Source organism: Manis javanica, chromosome 15, assembly GCF_040802235.1.
Source record: "Manis javanica isolate MJ-LG chromosome 15, MJ_LKY, whole genome shotgun sequence".
NCBI classification, from domain to species: domain Eukaryota; kingdom Metazoa; phylum Chordata; class Mammalia; order Pholidota; family Manidae; genus Manis; species Manis javanica.
Genome location: NC_133170.1, coordinates 20529322 through 20547457, shown reverse-complemented (window position 1 = coordinate 20547457; position 18136 = coordinate 20529322). Strand labels below are relative to the sequence as shown.

General features: G+C 48.0%; 1 protein-coding gene across 2 annotated transcripts; it reads left to right on the top strand.

The window, feature by feature from the left end:
• Nucleotides 1-369: 369 nt before the first annotated feature.
• Nucleotides 370-17321, top strand: GPRC5A (G protein-coupled receptor class C group 5 member A). Of its 2 annotated transcripts, XM_017649552.3 has the most exons (5): nt 374-528; nt 8844-9041; nt 13139-14067; nt 15993-16051; nt 16353-17321. In XM_017649552.3, the coding sequence occupies exons 3-5, from the start codon at nt 13146-13148 to the stop codon at nt 16443-16445; spliced, it is 1074 nt and encodes a 357-aa protein (XP_017505041.1). In that variant the 5' UTR covers nt 374-528; nt 8844-9041; nt 13139-13145; the 3' UTR covers nt 16446-17321. The 2 variants fall into 2 exon arrangements, with proteins under 2 accessions (XP_017505031.1, XP_017505041.1); XM_017649542.3 differs by lacking the exon at nt 8844-9041 and having other exon boundaries at nt 370-528.
• The last annotated feature ends 815 nt before the right edge of the window (nt 17322-18136 follow it).

The window sequence follows — 18136 nt, the reverse complement described above, 5'->3', positions numbered from 1 at the left end:
CCCGGGAATCGACCCAGCCGCTCCTCGCTGTAGAGCCCGCGCGGTTGGCAGACGGCAGTGCCCGGCTGGCGCGGCCCCGTCCCGGAGGGGACAGCGGGCAGGGCTGCCAAGTAGCAGTGTCCGCCGGCCCCCTATCCCCGCGGCTCTGGGTCCGGCGGCGGCGCGCGTTTCAGAGCAGTCGGGGTGCCAGGCGGCGCCCGGGAGGGTCTCCTGCGCCCCCCACCCCCCACCTCGAGGGTGACTGTGCGGCTGACGTCAGGCGGCTTTGGGTTCATTCCCTGGCACGAGGACTTTATTTTCATAACAGCACGCCGCGTCGCGGGACTGGAATGGGCGTGTCCTCTCCCCCCGGCCCCCTCCCTGCCCCGGGCCCTTCGCTCCCGCCCACGGGCCACACCGCCCTTATAACCGCAGGGCGCCGCGAGGCCGGGATCGCCGCCCGCGGCTCCCGCAGCTCCCAGGGGCTCCTCCCGGCTGCTCGCAGGCGCGGGAAGTCGCGCAGGTTCGCGCCTCAGCGAAGGCACCAGGGTAAGGGGGGCGCGCGGAGCCGGGGCGCCGAACTCGGGACTGCGATCCCGGGGAGCGCGGCGCAGGGAGGGGCGGGGAGGGAGGAGGGCAGTCCTGCCAATGGACTACAGCCGGCTCGGGGAAAGGAGTCTCAAGGGAGGAATTCCTCGGGTTGGATTCAACTCAGTTATTTTGAGGTGCTTCCCAGGCTAAGACAGAGGGAGAGAGCGAAAGGGAACCCGGATACTAGTTTCTGCTCAGACACTTTATACAAACTCTCGGTAGGCAGCATCCTGGCCCGGCAGGTGGGCGTTCTGGGACGGCTGTAGGCGATGATAGAAGACGGAGAAAGAGCTGAAAGGAAAGGAGCAGGTGGGTGGAGCGGGTGGTGGGGTAGGAGGAGAGAGACGGTGAAAACTGCTGCTTTGCCCAGGCGCCAAAATGTTGCCATTTATTTTGTCCTTCTACAAGTGTGCCTCTCTGAGTTTTGGGAAGTAGATTCTAGAAGCCACCCCTTCTTTTGATGTGAGTGTGGGGCCATGGGCTCCATGGCATTCCCTCTGCTGCTGTCCCCCCAGTTGCTCTGGAACCCGGGCCACATGGAAGTTGGATGTCCACGACAGTCCACTTCCCGGGTGACGACTAGCTTGGACTCAGGGATGGTCCACAAACTGTCCCAGATGGTCCCTTAAACCTCCACAGGGGAAGGAAGGACCAGCAGATAGAGGAAGGCTGATCAGGATCAAGGAATTTGAAGGGCTTTCCATTCCTCACTCCTTTCCAAGCTGATTTTCCCCTGAGAGGGTTTGTAAATACCACACCTGTGGAAGGTTGGGTTGAACAAGCCACGGCTGTGAGCTCCTTCCTGAAGGGGAATACTTGAACCACTGCAGATACAATGGACTGGGGCCCTGGGAGGGGTGAGGGTGGGGGTCAGAATTCCATCCTGTGGGTGAGGGCCGGCTACTTCCAAGAGAGGGAAGGAATGGCAGGGAGGCAGGGTCAGAGGTGTAACCAGAGGGAGACAGAAAGCTCCTCTGAGGGTATGGAGAGGCATGTACTCTAAGGGCAGTTGGGAATGAGCCAGTCACTCCTGGGAAGTGCTCTCAACCCTTGAATCAGGAAGCCTGATTTCTTTCTCATCCAGGCTCTGCAGGATCTTAAGGTTGTGAGGAGGCAAGTTCCTCCTGGACCTTGGGTTTCTCCTAAGGGGTTTGGAGAAGGCCCCCAGCTCCTTCCCAGGGCTGAGATCCTAATCCCTTTGTACATGCACCTGTCTCTTTGGGTGTCCTCTTCAGAGCCTGCTCCTTTGTATTCCACCAGTTAGTGGGAATTGAAGATAACAGGATATGCAGAAGAATTTCTGTGTGATTTTATTCTTCTCATTTGAGAGTTCATCTTCAGTTCCATTGCTATTTAAAAGTGCATAGACTGAGCCGAGGAAATGGGCAGGAAATGATGTGTTGGTATAATAGGATCTTTAAAAACAATGGATTGAATAGTATTTTCACTTGAGTGGACTTGGAATTTCTGAGTAGGTTTGTTTCTTTAGTTCTTATATTTATTGCCTTTTGGTCAGAATATATAGTGTGTGTATTCCTTATATTAGAATTTTGGATTTTTTTTGTGTGTGGTTTAAAATATGCTGTTTTTGTAAATGTTCCACGACCCTTCAGTAGAAGCAATCATATAGAGCAGAGGTTGGTAAACTAAGTCTGTGGCCAAACACTTCCCAATTTTTGTGCATAAAGTTTTATTGGAACACAGCCATGCTCATTTGTCTGAAAGCCATGGCTGCTTTCAGCTACAACTGTATGGCCTGCAAAGTCTGAACTATTTATTATCTGTCCCTTTACAGAAACTGTTTGCTGGTAACAGATATATATGGGATCTTAATTAAATAATTAATAATGGAAATCTAAAAAGATATGAAGATAGAGAATATTTTGATTAAAGTATCCATGGCACATTTACAAAAATTTACCATACTATTAGTTTTGTCTGTTTCATCTACTGAGGACTGATAAATGAGTATTTAATTCTCCTATATCAATAGTATTTCTTTTGATTTCTCCTTGTATTAATGATAGGTTTTGTTTTATGTATTTTGTTGGTATATTATTCAGTGCATAAGAGTTTATGATGGTTGTATCTTCAATGTGGAGTATCCCTAATTATTTTAAAGCAGCTTTATCCATATAATACCTTTTTGCCTTGACTAAACTTTGTGTGATATTAACACCTCAACTCTTAATTTTCTTACCATGAGCAACTCTTTACCTTTGTACCATACATATTACCTGCTAAATAAAATCTATTATTTTTGCCTTTTTTTTTGCATTTATTTTCACTTTTTCCTTCCTTTTGCTTTCAAAGCTTCTAAATCCTGTTGTTTCAGGTGCGGTTCTTCTAGGTATAGTATAGTTTAATTCAGTCTTTTTTCAAAATGGAAAAAGTCACCATTTTCATTTTAATAATAGTCACTCCCTTTGTCCTCCAGTTTTTGGCCATGTGGTGTGCTCTCTCCATCCTCTCCCACATTAGATAGTCTTTTAGATCTTTTAGTATTTTTAGATCTACTAGTCCACTGAGAGGATGGTAGTACCATCCTCAGGGCTTAGCAATACAGGCTTGCAAAGAGAGGTAAGTTTGGCCTGCGACTTCTTAGATCAAGCATGAATATGTTACCTTTATATATTGAAGCAAAATACTTAAATAAAGCTGTCTTTGAGAGCTGTGAGATGGTATGCCAGGAAAGGTTTTCACTTTATCCATCTGTTTTCTAGAAATTTCATTTCTTAAAATTCTGGGCCTGAGAGATTTGGAAGCTTTACTCAAAATATTAAATTTTTTTCTAAAAGAAATTTTCAGTATTTTTTTTTATTTTAGTTTTTCAGTTTCAGTTTTTTAAAGATTTTCAGTATTTTATTTTATATTTTGGTAATTTAACTGATATCAATTTGAAGTCCCCAGGTTTAAAATAGAGGAAGATGGAAATATCCCCTGGAAACTACCCAAAAGTGAAGAAATTGGGATGAACACTGTAGTTACACTTGTTTTGATCTGCCTGTGGTGGTATGATGATTTTCTCTCAGTTACTATACGGAAACTCAATTCAGTGACATTATTCAGATGTTACTCATAAGCTGTTGCCAGGGTGTAACACTTTTATGTCATCAGAATTCAGATAGCTACACAGAATAGGGGCTCCTGGAGATTTCCTTTCCATTTTTAACTAATCCTTCCTCAAGGGAGAGAAATTTCTGTGGGACTCCACCCTTGTCTTAGAACTCAGCACAGATAGAAAGATGAATATTAACATCAGCACATTTGTCTTCAAAAATTCCTCCTCTCCATTACTCAAACTTGCTAATAAATAACTTGCTTTGAGTAAACACTCAGTGGTCCGTCTTAGTCCAAAACACTCACCCAGCAGCCATTGTGCAGAACATGTCCTGAGGGGATAACAAGAGATGGATTTGCTCTATTTCTTTAAGAAGGTTATGACCTGATAGGCGAGTCAGCACTGATATTAATGCATATATAACATATATATGGAAAAACTTGAGTACCAAGAAGTACCTAATCATAAAAACTATGAAGAGAACTTCAAATTTAGAATAGGATGGGATTAATAAAAAGAAAAACCTTCATGATAGAAGTAAGCTTTGGGTTAAGTTTCAAAGAAATATGGCAGACAGACTGTGGGTCAGAGTGGCAGGGTCTTTCTGGCTAGGAGAACAGCGTGTCTGCGTGGAGGCAAAGAGCGTCACTATGGGAAAAGGCCTCAAGTGAGCTCCCATTCCCTCTGGATCAGAAACCTTCTCAGATTTGTTTGCCTTGCATAGAAGGGAGAGGGGAATTAGGAAGGTCGGTGGAGAAGGGTGGGAGGACCAGCTGAAGCTCAAATTGAGGCTGAAAGCCAGGACTCCTTCCCAGGCTTCTCTTCTTCGCTCCGCTTGTGGCATCTCACTCCATCGGCCACTCTTTTTATTAGAAACTGCCCCTTGGCTTCTGGGAAACTGCCTGGGCTCATTTCCTTTACTAACCCCCCACAATTCCTTTTGAACATCCTTTGCTGACTCCTGCTTTGACGAGAAGGTGGCCCCGTGGTTCTGCCCTTGGCCCTCCTGTCCACAGTGCTCCCTGTGGGGTGGTCTCCTCTCAGGACTTCAGCTGCCTTGTCTGTACTTCCCCTAACCCAGTCTGTCCTGAGCTGCAGACCCTCACGTCCCAGCACAGAGGGGTCAGCACAGCCTGGTGTCTAGGAGCCTGGCTTTTAAGGGCCATGTGATCTTGGGCAAGTTATTTTAACTTCTCTGTGCCTCCATTTCCTCACCTGTAGGAAGGGGACATAGTGACAGGGGTGTTGTGGGGATCAAATGAAACAGTACATGGCTCAGAGTAAACCTTTAGGACAACTTAGCCTTGTCATTTCGGGAGACCTCCAACTGCTCTCCTATATTATCTGAAATTCAACAAGGCTAAACTTGGCATCTCTCCTCACAAGGCTGTATTTCTTTCTTTCTTTTAAATCCAAAATGTGTTTATTGGGATGGTTTCCCACTCATTTGGATTCACGGTGCTCTTAGGGCTGCTTCCGTCTAAAGACGCATCATCTGTAAGCCTTGCTTTCTCCCGGTAGGCTGGCAGAGGACAGTGGAGCAGGCAGCACACAGAACTACCATTTGTGCATGGCTAAAGATGTGATTCTATAGCCTCCTGGGCATTTCCTGTCCGTGAATAGGAAGTGCGGCTCAGCACCAGGCGCTTCTTCTGTGTTTCCTCTTCTCTTCTGGAGGGAGACGAGGGAGATCCTTTGCAAGAGGCATGTTCTCATGGCCAGGTCGCCACTGCCAGAGAGTCAAGCCTGTGTTTCTAAGCTCCATTCGGTTGCCTAAGCCAGCAGTTGGCAATTAACCGGACTCCTTCATGCCCCAAGCCCTGAGCTTCTCCTTTCCTCCCACGGTTCCTTGCCCGTCTTTCATGCCTTATCTCTCTGGCCTCCTCTCTAAAGCAGCCCCTGTTTTTCACCCCACTAGGTAGGTGGGGTCCCTGTTTTCCATGTGCCCTCAGCCTCCCTCCGTACTCTGTAATTCCTTGTTGGTAGGACAGGGTGACTTTTTGTGTCCTTCCAGGGGCAGCAGCCACACTTTTGGTCCATGTGACTTGTACACTTAACATAGTACATGACACAAAGTAGGTACTGAGATGTTTGTTGATTAACAGGAAGATTGGCCAAATGCAGGACTTCTCACCTGGGAGACTTCTAGAGATGGTATAAATGGAGAGATGCTGGAGTCAGGGAGAAAAGCTCCAGGGATCATAACAGTGATGAAATGGAAGGTGAAGCAATGATTCAGACTACTCAAAAAGAGGCATTCTTCCTAATTATGTGACAGTGGGCATGGCACTCTCTGAGTCAGTCCTCTCACCTATAAAATGGGCTGCTGGAATAGTAAATGAGATAGTAGTTGTAAAAACATGTAAATGAGAGAATCCATATAAAAACATTGACATCCAGCAGCATGCCTGGCTGATGTCCTCACAGGGGGATTCATTATGTGGTAGTAGTCATCATTAATTAAATTGTGACCGTTGGTATTTCTAATGATTGAATGTAGCAGTGAAAAATGGTAGAAAATCACAAATTTGTTTGGCAGGGATGACAGGAACACTCAGTGTTGACAAACACTTCGGTTATTTGGTGCCATTCCCCAGACAGTCCTAAGAGGCAGGTATTGTCCTCTTCATTTTCAGATGACAGGAAATCTATCTCCTAAGGAGGAAGATAAGCTTCAGCTTTTGACAAGGTTTAGGACCCCAGGTAATTCATGTGCAGATACTCCAGGGAAGGCCGCACACAGCTTGGGGAACCTTCTAGGGCTAGGCCATACGACTCCAGACACCTTTCCCGCCTCTCTGGGAATGACAAAGAGGTGTCTCAGAGCCTGGAAACTAGAAGCTGGGGACCTTGGCAAGTGCTGGCATCTGTCCTCGGGTACCAGTCCATGCTGTGTGCTGTCAGGACTGCGACTGGGGTCAGTACAGCTGGCTTTGTCCTGCAGGTGAGCATTCCCCTGTCTTGCCCTTCTTGGCCTGCTCAGACCTTCAACCTAACCTCTAGTCATGCTTTGGGGTTTGGTTAGGAGTTTGCGGCACATATTTTTTTAATGGCAGGGGATGGGGCAAGCAGGAGGATGAGGGAGAGTGAGAAAGAGATTTGAGCCCCTTCGACAAGAAGCTTCCCAGAGGGATGGATCGCGGAGCTGGACGTGGGCTCAGACCATCTAGTTCAGCAGCCACCCCTGTACTGGAGAAGAGGATGGAGGTTCCAGGACATGGTATCCACACGTCTAGGCAGCCAAAGCCCCTTCTTCCTCAAAGGGTAGAGTGAAGACAGGACTTGGAGCTGAGCCTAGTAGATGACTCCCTCCCTCTGTGCTCTTCTTCCTTTCCCTTCCTTCTTGTCTTGTCTTTTCTTTTTTAAATTATTTTTCCACGCTCTGACTCATTGCAGAGGGCTTTAGGGCCCTGCCGAGTGATTGCAGGGTCTCTGTGGTGGTTTCGTTGGATTAATGGGCCATTCAGTTAGCAGCTGTGGTCAGTGGAGGGGGTCTCGCCCTTGTGACTCAGTCGCCCATTCTCAGGTCCTAGGCCAGAGGCTACACACGCTAAAACTCCACTATCTTCCTCCAACAGACAGGGCTTAGTCATCAGGGAATTGGCTGGGAGCGTGTGACTGGATTCCGGTAAATTCTCCCTGCTTACTGGGAAAACCTCAGGATTCGTGCTCTCCTAGACACACCTGGTCACTTAGGTGGAGGCCGGGTTCCAGACAGGGCCCAGTGCTCCCATCCTCAGGCCCAAAGTGCGACTTTAGGCAGCCTGTGTGAGGAGAGGATGGAAGCAAAGGGGTTAGGACTACGGCCAGTGGACAGGCCAGTGAGGAAGCCCAGTGGGACTGACCAGTCCAACCCGGGCGCCCTCCTCCCCACGACACTCCTCTTGTCTGATCTGTATTCTAATCCATATCTCACACACCCATCCTGGTTAGGCACTCACCTGCCTCAGGTGCTAGGTGAGAGGCTGGTGAGAAATGATTAACAACTCAGCCCTCACCTTCACAGAGCTTTGATCTGGAGGGAGATACAGTGTTGCAGGGATGCGGGGTAAGGTGCTGTGACAGGGAACCCGAGGCTCTCAGAATTCCCGGGATGTGTCTCTCCCTGTACTTGGGAATCAAGGAAAGCTTCCTGGACGAAGGGACCTTTAAGTCAAGTGAAGCGGGTGCAGAGTGGGGGAAGTTGGGGAGAATGTTCCACACAGGTGGGAGAGCATGTCTGAAGGGAGACGAGGGCTTGTTTGGAGAAGTAGTAAGTACTGGCAACGAGGAGGAGGGTGTGAGGTGAGGCTAGAGAGGCAGGCAGGGGCTGAGAACTTACCCTTTTGTGCAGGCTTCTGGCTCTGGCCCTGATTGCAAATAGAATGGCTCAGAGAGGGCAAGCCTGGGGGCAGACGGCCGGGTTTCTGAAGTGGTGCAGGTAGAAGTGATGAGGGCTGCAGAAGTAGACACAGTCAAGAGACACTGAAGGGGTGGAATGGAGGACATGGATGGGGGGTTTGCTAATGTGGGTGTCTGAGGCCAGTTCCCAACTCAGTGCTAGAGCTCAGGTTGGCTTTTAGAGCCCCAGCCTTGGGCTCAAAGAGGAGGAGACCCCTGGGATGCCCCCTGCTCCACGTTCTCAGCCTTTCAGGACCTCCTCCTGCCCATCCCACTTCAGTAGAGCCAATGAGCCAATGTAGTCATTTCCTTACCATGTAGGAATCAGAGAGGACGCATAACTGAGCAGATGGAGCCACTCCCGAGGGCAGGCTGCGCTCCTCAGCGGGTCTGACCTGTGCTCAAAGCCTGAAAAAAGCAGCCCCTGAGATGCAGTCACCTCTGTTTGCGATGGGCAGCTCCCTGCTGGCTTTAAAGTTCTTACCAGACCACGGGGCTGGACAGTGCTAAGACTAGTAGCATTGGAGTTAGAATTCGGGTTTGACTCCTGGCCACTTATTAGCCGTGTGACTTTGTGAGATAATATTTAGGGTAATAATAATATGAGCTATTATTATTGCAAAGTGTTGTTTGGAATTAATCGAGTAAAGTGCGTAACAGTGTGTCTGACCCATGGTGACAGAGTTAGGAGACCTTCCCTCCCCTTCAGGGCAGCCCAAGAGTAAGTGGTTACTTTCTGCCTTTGGTCTGTGTGCCCTTGACTCTGGTTACAAACCATGTCCACATACCCACTATTCTCATTCCATTTTCTCTTTTTTGCTCCGGCTCTTAGGTTCTCCCAGGCAGAGGCTGTCTAGCTCTGGGGAGTTTGTGTTCCCGAATGCCGATAGGTTTCCTTTTCCCCCTCAAGCCCTGCTCTCCAACAGTCCTTTCAGCTTCTCAGAACTCTGTCCTTTTCCCCTCGCCACATTCCTCATCTCAGCCACCTCCTGGGCAGCCCAGCACCTTCTCAGTAAAGACCTGCTTGGTGGTGAGTCTGACGAGTTTTATTTTCCTCCAAGTTCAAAGTACTTAGGACATTTTAGACCCGTTGTGTAATGCCTGTCATGCTGGGGAAGGGATGGAGGAGAACTGAAGAAGGTGAGTTAAGGATCATTCCAAAACCACTAGTCACCCAGATAAAAAAAAAACAAAACTGTTTACTAAGAAATTGTAAAAAAGTCATTTGTAGGAGAATTAGGAAATATGAATCCGAACTGGATATTTGATATTAAAGGGTTGTTAATTTTAAAAGCACGGTTAAGTTAAAAAGGAATTTTATCTTTTGGAGGTACATGCTGAAGTGTCTAAGCATAAGATGATATGATGTCTGGGATTTGCTTAAAAATAACCCAGTGATGGTGGGGAGAACAGTGTAGCACAGAGAAGGCACATAGTGGATCTGTGGCATCTTGCTGCACTGATGGACAGTGACTGCACTGGGGTATGGGTGGGGACTTGACAATATGGGTAAATGTAGCAACCACAGTGTTTTTCATGTGAAACCTTCATAAGAGTGTATATCAATAATACCTTAAAAAAAATAACCCAGTAAGTGGGATACACTGCAGATGAAGTAAAATTGGCCATATATTGATAATTTTTGAAACCAAGTGATGCATCCATGGGCCTCCATCATACATTCTCTTAATTTTTGAGTCTGCTTGAAAGTTCCTCTAATAAAAACTTCCCCATTAAAAAGAGAGTGTTTTAAAGGCACTTGAGGGACTGTTCCTTCATCTCCCTTGTGTGTTTGGGGTGGAGAAATTGGTTTTCTCCCCACTCTGCACCCACAGTCCATTGCTCCTGTTGGACCCTGGTCTGGGGGTGCTGGGAGGCCCCGACACATGACCCCCACCCACTCAGCTTCACCAGAAGTGAGGGGCCTGGAGGGCCGAGCTGGGGGCTGGTGGTCTCGGCCTCAGTCTCACTGTCCCTTTGTCTAGCACCTGAACTGTCCTTTAGGCCAAAATCTCATCAAGATGTAGAGTCATCAGGTCCAGAGTCCTTTCCTGTCAGGTGGTTATGTCAACAACTCCTCGTCCGCCAAGGCACTCCCTGGGTGGGTGGGGAAGGAACCGTTGGTTGGCAAGGAGGGGCGGGGAGGGGAGACGCCGCCCTCGGGACTGACTGGAGAGGGTGGGATGTGGAGAGGGAAGGTGGGTGCGGGTGACCTGGGCAGGGCCTGGTCCTTCCCTCACGTGCTGCCCTCGTGTCAGACAGGCTTCTTCCTCCCCTGCGTGGGTGGTACAGAGGGGACGCCCTGTCTCCCCTTCCCACAGCACACGGGTGGGGGGCAGGCAGCTCAGACTTCCAGTCTGTGTATCTCAAAGGTTGCCCATACTGAGGCTCCTTTACCTTCTTTTTCCTCTTGTTTCACATTCCGTGCGGCCCTGTAGAGGTGGAACGTGCCCCATTCTTTGCTCCATGCTCTGCATGTGGTAGGGAAGATGGTGGTGTGACTTCTGGGGGGCAGGGTGCAGGTGACAGACCCCTGGTGAGGAAAGGCCATGGCAGTGAGGCAGATGTCTGTCTGTCTCTTCTACTGTGGTGGGGAATATGTCTGTTTCTCATTTACCACTGAGTCTCCAGAACAGTGACTGGCACTTAGTGGTGCTCAGTAAATACTGGTTGAATGAATGACTCTAATATACAAAAACATGAAATTTGGAAAGCCAAATTTCATTGAAAAGTTAGGAAAATAGGTTTAAGCTATAAATTATTAAGTTGCTTTATTCTAACACACCACACATATAATATCCAAAAAATATATAGTATTCATTTATATATGTAGGTATGTGTTATACTGCATTTTTATATACCTATACATAATTTTTTCCCAATTGCTGTGTGAACAACACAATGCTCATACAGTAACTATCTCAACTACCTGGAATGATGGCTCTGTATCTTTAAGAGAAGTAGGTGTCCAAATTCTGTCCACACTGAGAAAGATCGTCATTTGTCCTGGACAGTCACTGAGCAATGACTCATTTTGTATCCCCCTATGCTGTTCTCTGCCTTGTGCCTTGATTGTGAAGACACAGGATGGGAGGAGAAGGGAGAATGTTCTTTCTTCTTGGGTTGGTCACAGCGTCCCGTAGAGCTATGAAGAGCCAGAGAAATCTTGTTGATAAGCATTTATGGGCAAGTCGTGAAGAAATTCTGTTTTTATTGCCCTCTGGAAAGAGGCAGGATTCAGCAAATGTTCTATACCCTCTCTTGCTTCTGAATCCATGCTATCCCCTTCCTCTGATTTCTTTCTGCACAGTTTCTCCCTATTTGGACAGAGGCGATTGAGATCTTTCACTGGTGTGTCTCTATGGTGGGGCTCCCAATGAGCCCTCCCCTCCTGTAACTCTGCCCAGCCCTGACCGTATTTCTCTTCTAGTCAAGTCAAAACTTTTTACAGCTGAGTAATCTTATCAGGAAAAGAAAAACTAAAGCAAAAAAAAAAAAAAACAAAACCAAAAACCAAAACCAAACAAAAATAATCCATGCACACATAGCAGACAACAGGGCAGAAGGAATAGTGTCATAGAAAACTTAGAGACAGTAAAATAATTCAGAAAAAAATTACGGTTGGCTGAGAAACTGTTAAAAACCATTTGGCAATTTTGAATTTGAACTTCTTTCCTGACACTGACTTTAGATTTGAAAACCATCCATTTTGAGGAGACATACCAACTCCTTTCTTTCTTCCCATTTCCCAAGTTGTCTTCCCACCTGCGCCCTAAACTCCTAGGAATTAGATTTCTTGGGGTTTGGAAGTCAGCCAGGTCTAAAATTGACATGGAGGTTGTGGGAGCAGAGAAGGTAGCAGGCCAGGGAGACTGAGGACAGATACTTAGGAAGCGAATGGCTATAGAGCCAGTCCATTTCTGATTACCCGCCAGTGGGAGGGCAGATCACCTGCTTTGTGTGACCCCCCTGGGTGCTCCTGTCCTTCGCGGGGCTGAGCTAAGGGAGTGGAATCAGGAACATAAACAGCTGCTTGATGGGGCCTGTGATGAGGGAGAGAAGGAAGAGGGGAGAAGGGGAGTTTGAGAGAGAGAGAGACAGAAAAAGGATATCTCAGATTGCAGTTGAAGGCCAGCTAGAACTCACTTGAGAACTAGTAGCTGCAGGAGTTAACAGCATGGATCCTAGAGTCGGATAAGCTACTCAAATCTCCTGTGATTTCCTGGCTGTGTGATGCTGGGCAGGTGCCTTGACCACCCCCTGCCTCAGGTTCCTCAATGTAAAAGATGGATAATAATTTTTGTGTCACAGGGTTGCTATGAAATTAAACTCATGAACAAATATGAAGGGTAGTTAGAAGAGTTTCTGATATAGTAAAAATGAGCATTAGCTATTGGTAATAGTTGTTCTGAGGTCACCCGCTGTTTTTTGCGTTATCCAGGGCTGCCCTCCCTATAGGTAGTTGTTAAGAGCTCATGATGATGGGGAAGATGTCCTCCATCACCTTTTGGACTTAGTAGAGCCGTCCTTACATACCTTAAGGAAGGAAAGACCCTTCTAATAAGCGACAGCAGACCTAAAGGAGAGGACCTGGTGGCCGAGAGGTTAATGTTTGGCTTTCTGTAGAGAAACCTACAGCTCAGATAACCCCTTTCCCACGAGACAATGGGATACTTAAACAAGTAATGGCTGAGACAGGACCTTGTGAGACCTTGTGATTGATAAATTATGGTTAAAGTGTTAACTTTATGTTCTGATATTTCCATGTTCACTAATTCCCAAGAAAACACTAGCCCCTCAGGAACCCCGACGAGTTATTTATGACATAATTTTTTGAAATGAGATTCTGAAACCCTTCAATCGAGCACTGGGTCCTCAGGCTTTGGGGTAAATATTAATATGGTTAAATTGCAGGGAGGGAGGTATGAGATTTTTCCCTTCTCTTCATCGGCCTTTAGAATTTCCCTCAGGAGGTGGAGAAAAGTTAGTACTTTATCTCATGCAGTAAGTTCAGGGGCCAAAACCGTACCTGAACTTGCACAAGTTCTTCCTAGTCACGTTTGGCCCTCTGGGCCTAAGTTTGCTAGGAGAGTCATCGTTCCCTCGCACAACTCTGCTTTCCCGCAGGACGAGAATGGCCGCCACAGCCCCCAGTGGCTGCCGCTCGGGTCTGGAGGCCAGGTACTATAGACTCTGTGATACCAACCAAGTTTGGGGCATCGTCCTAGAAGCGGTGGCTGCAGCGGGGGCCGTGACCTCGGTGGCCTTTATGCTGGCGCTGCTGATCCTCATCTGCAAGGTGCAGGACTCCAACCGGCGGAAAGCGCTCCCGACCCAGTTCCTCTTCCTCCTGGGTGTGCTGGGCCTCTTCGGCCTCACCTTCGCGTTCATCATCACGCTGGACGGCAGCACCGGAACCACGCGCTTCTTCCTCTTCGGCGTCCTCTTCGCCCTGTGCTTCTCCTGCCTCCTGGCTCACGCCTTCAGCTTGACGAAGCTGGTCCGTGGGAGGAAGCCCCTGTCCTTGCTGGTGATGCTGGGCCTGGCCGTGGGCTTCAGCCTGGTGCAGGACGTCATTGCGATTGAGTACGTCGTCCTCACCGTGAACAGGAGCAATGTCGCAATCTTCTCTGAGCTTCCTGCCTCTAGGCGCAATGAAGACTTCGTCATGCTTCTCATCTATGTGCTCTTCTTGATGGCGCTGACCTTCCTCACGTCCAGCTTCACCTTCTGTGGGTCCTTCTCTGGCTGGAAGAGACACGGGGCCCACATCTACCTCACCACTCTTCTCTCCATGGCCATCTGGGTGGCGTGGATCACCCTGCTCTTGGTTCCTACCCCGGGCCCCAAGTGGGATGACACCATCCTCAGCTCAGCCTTGGTTGTCAATGGCTGGGTTTTCCTGTTGGTTTATGTTGTACCTGAATTTCAGCTACTCACAAAGCAACAGAACCCAATGGATTATCCTGTTGAGGATGCTTTTTGTAAACCTCAACTCATGAAGCAGAGCTATGGTGTGGAAAACAGAGCCTACTCTCGAGAGGAAATCACACAAGGTACGGAGCATGGCTGGGTGGAGAATCCCTTGCAGAAAAATAAGGGAGAATCAGAGATACTATAACAATAAAGAACACGCAAGGTTGTCCAGGTCATGTCCCTGACAGAACAGAAAAGGTCCCCAAGGTTCAGATCTTGGTTAACATCACCCAGGTAGTTAGAGGCAAGGAGAACTAGAAACTGGCCTCTGGAGTCTTAGCCCAACACTTACACAATACCATATAGGTTTCTCTGAATCAAAATAAGCTGTAACAAAGGAATGGCAAAGAAATGACTAGAAAGATTCCTAGAGACAAGTAGATGAGATTGTGTTCTTTGTAGATAACCAGGTGTTCCTTCCAGAAATGTGGAGCCTTTATGTACCTGAGTTCATGAAGTCAAGCCCATAATTTCCTGCAGGGATCACAGAGCAGGGAGAAAGACCTTTTATCATAAACCAGTGGGAATCTCCATAAAGTTACTGAGGACCCTGATTTAGCTGGAAAAGCCACATTTTATTGCATGTCTCTAGGCCTATGGGAGGAAAGAGATGGTATCTGACATAGAAGAATCAAAGGATTTTGCTTGTGCCTGAAGTTGTGAGTAACCAGGTATTCTGTTGTTCTTATAACAAACAGAGGCTAAACTGATAGCTAGAAACTGTCCTTGCCCAGAGGGACCCATTCCTTGGTCTCTAGGGTTTATACTGATTCTGGGACTTAATCAGGGGAGGGAATGGGGTTGGGATGGGACAGAGGGAAGCTAAGGCCAGGTTCTTGGCTTCAGCTAACAATTTTCTCTGCTCTCGGTGCCTGAGGTGCAAAGCTTCCTGGTGCTTCTCATTGTGGCCATGGTCCCTGCCCTGGGCACTTGGAAGCCTGAAGGGAAGTGGGGAGGGCCACGGTGGGTATTTTACTACCTGTCCACTCCCCTGCCCCATCTATTTTCCTGCTTCCCTTGGTCACTTCACTTCTGGGCTCCCTCTTATCATTCCCCAATGAGTATTATTCCTTCCTTCAATCCTTTCCATTCATTTTGTGAGACATTGTCAGCTTACTTCTCTGGCCACCACACTTCCCTGCTCCCATACCTCTCTGGCTCCCTAGTGTCCACTGCATGTATCAGATCCCCAACAACCACTGGAGCTGGGTTCTCAGTCCAAACAAACCAAGTCCCTGCATTTTCCTGCCTGTGTGTCTTGCCTCAAGACATGTCCTTTGTCCCTGTTCTTGCCCTTCCGCAGAGCCACACATTCCCCTATCTTCAGCGTTCTCTCCGCCTGTGCCTCTGATCCTTCCACCTCATTCCACAGTTATTTGTGTAGCTGTCATACTCCTTACTCACTACTGTCAGCCTCAGGGCATGAATCACCCTGGTTAATCCTTAGAGCCCTCACAATATCTTCCATATACAAAGTGTTCAGGTATTTATTGCATAAACCCAAGAGGTAAATTGGGTGGGGAAACAAATGGATCGCTTTAAATTATGTTCATGATGACATGTTCATGATTAAATCCCTCTGATTTTCCCCAAAATACATAAAAAACAATTACAAATTCTGCCCCTTTCCAAAGAAAATAATAAAAAAACATTTCCTGCCTCGTCAGCAGTTAAGGAAGTGAGCAAATCCCTAATGAGATTCACTCCAGGTACACCTCTGGCCAGGTCTGAAAGGACTGGTTGCAAATGTGCTTTTGAAGTAGCCTAGGATGAGGTAGCCGTCCAGTGAAGTTTGGGAAAGGCACTTCCTTCGTGATCACATACTGCTGAGCTTGCTTTCTGCCCGAGGTACAGTCTCTCTCTGCACAAAATGTACGGTCTGTTGGGGAGACGGACAAACACCTTAATGTGTCACACTTTGACACATGATTCAACTGGGGTGAACACAGGTGGGAGCATGAAGGAGGGGACCCTAACACTAATTGCTCCTCTGCCTCTGTTTCAGGTCTCGAAGAGCTGGGTGACACGCTCTATGCCCCCTATTCCACCCATTTTCAGCTGCAGGTAAACGACCTCTCTCTCCTGTTATCAGCAGCATTAGCGCGGAGGGAACTTTTGTCCCTTTGGAATAGGCGATGTAACCATACCGATGGCCCCTACACGGCCACCTGAACAGGCTGACATGCCTCCTTTCACTTAATGTGCCTTGTGGGGTTAGGACAGCCTGGAGTGTGGGGCATAGGGAGGATGTCAGGGGGAGGGCTTGGGAGAAGGAGAAGAAAATTAGACTGGAATCCAGGTTGGAGTAGTGTTGAAATATCTGGGCACTGGAGTGAGATGAACAACACATGTGCTTCCTTCTCAGAATCGGGCCACCCAGAAGGATTTCTCCATCCCGCGGGCCCACACTCGGGCCAGCCCCTACGGCGACTATGAAGGACGGAAAGAGGGCAGCTAGCTCTTCTGAAGAGTGGGACATGCAAGTCAGCGGGACCGGCAGGGAATTTAAAGGGACGTGGGCTAAACCCTGAGTCCAGAAACTACAAAACTGTCCAAACCAATCTGGGAAGAGCTTCCCTTTCTGCTGACCTCAACCACTATTCTGTTCTGGAGATGGTGGGGGCTGACCAGCCTCCAGGGCTTAGCAGCTCTGCAGTATTTTTCCTTTGTCCCATATTTAGGGTATTTCTTTTAAGTGGGAGTCTCAGGCACCTAACTCAGGGTTTGCCTCTGACTATTCCCCCGTCATTCAGCCTGCGACTAAAGCTCTGGTCAGCTGACCACATTCTGGCTCATCCCGCTTCAGGGGCCCACTCCTCTGACTCAAGGCTGGTTTTGTGAGGATGGCTTGGCCCAGCGCAGAACTGCAAATCTGAGCAAAGACAGCGAAGGCCTGTCCCTGCCTGAATCTACACTGGAAACCAACTTCCTGGCACCCTCCCATCTTGCCTGGGTAGGAGAGGCTAAAGGTTGCCCTAAATTTACTCATCTCTGTGGCACTGATTCATAGGTCACCCATCTCTGGAACCATTCCCGACCTTGCTGCCCACCGCACACTGAATCTCCCCGATACGCTTTCCCAGACATTCTTCTGGACCTCAAGGGTAGTCAAGACCAATTTCTCTCTGCCTGGAGAATCTGGGCAGTTCTTACCATAAATTCCTGGCACTGAGTTTTCTCCACCCCCTTGCTCCTCAGCCTCTGTAAATAGCTTCATGCTGGGTTTGCCCCCTGCATTCTATGGGCCTGTCTATGAATGGGAGCTGTTCCTTATATTCATAAGTTATTCACCGTTCCTCATGTAGAGATGCAATAAAGACGTGGTCACAGCAAATCTTTCCCTGTGGTAGAGGCGGCATTGCACACGCAGGTGAGGTGGCAGGCGCTTGTCTTCATGTTGGTGCTGAAGTTCAAGGTTCAGTTCCACTGGGTGTGGACTTGACCCTCCTCCAGGTGTCTTTCCTTCTCCTTACATCAGTGATAAGTATGCTTTCCCTCATTTTTGGGGTGAGTGGCAAGAGTGAGAGGGGAGCCAGGAAGGGTCATGGCTGCTGAGGTTCTGCTCCAGGACAGTGGGGGAGTGACAAGCTTGGAACGGGATTTGGGAGCCCAGGTAAGAAGGGAGCAGACCTCAAAGCCAGATGCATGTTTTATGTGAAATTGTAGGAGGGGATAAATCCATATCCCCATTGGACAGAATTGGTTCATAATGTTTCTTGGAAAAGACATGACTTAATGATTATTGACTGAATCCCAGAAACAGCTCTGTGGAAATGACTCTTTGATGAAGGAAAAGAAAAATCCCCAGACACAAAAAATGAAATGATATTAAAAATTTATAGCCAAGTTAGGAAGTCACCTCCTAAGAGCCTGACACCCCGCTTTTCCTCAAAAGGAAATCTGGGTGCAGATGGAGTATGGGAAAGGGTGAGGTGGGTTGGAGGTGAGCAGATAATGTGCTGAATTAGGGACATCTACATGCCACAAAGGTTTGGTTGGTTGTTTCCCACATGGCTTTGCACTAATGTTAGCTTAGTTTTGTATTGAGAAGGGGGAATTACAGATAATGTTTTGCATCCATTTTCCATCTCTATCTGGGCTGAAATAGAATGTGAAAATTTAGCTCCACCTGGTTGATTGATGGCTGAG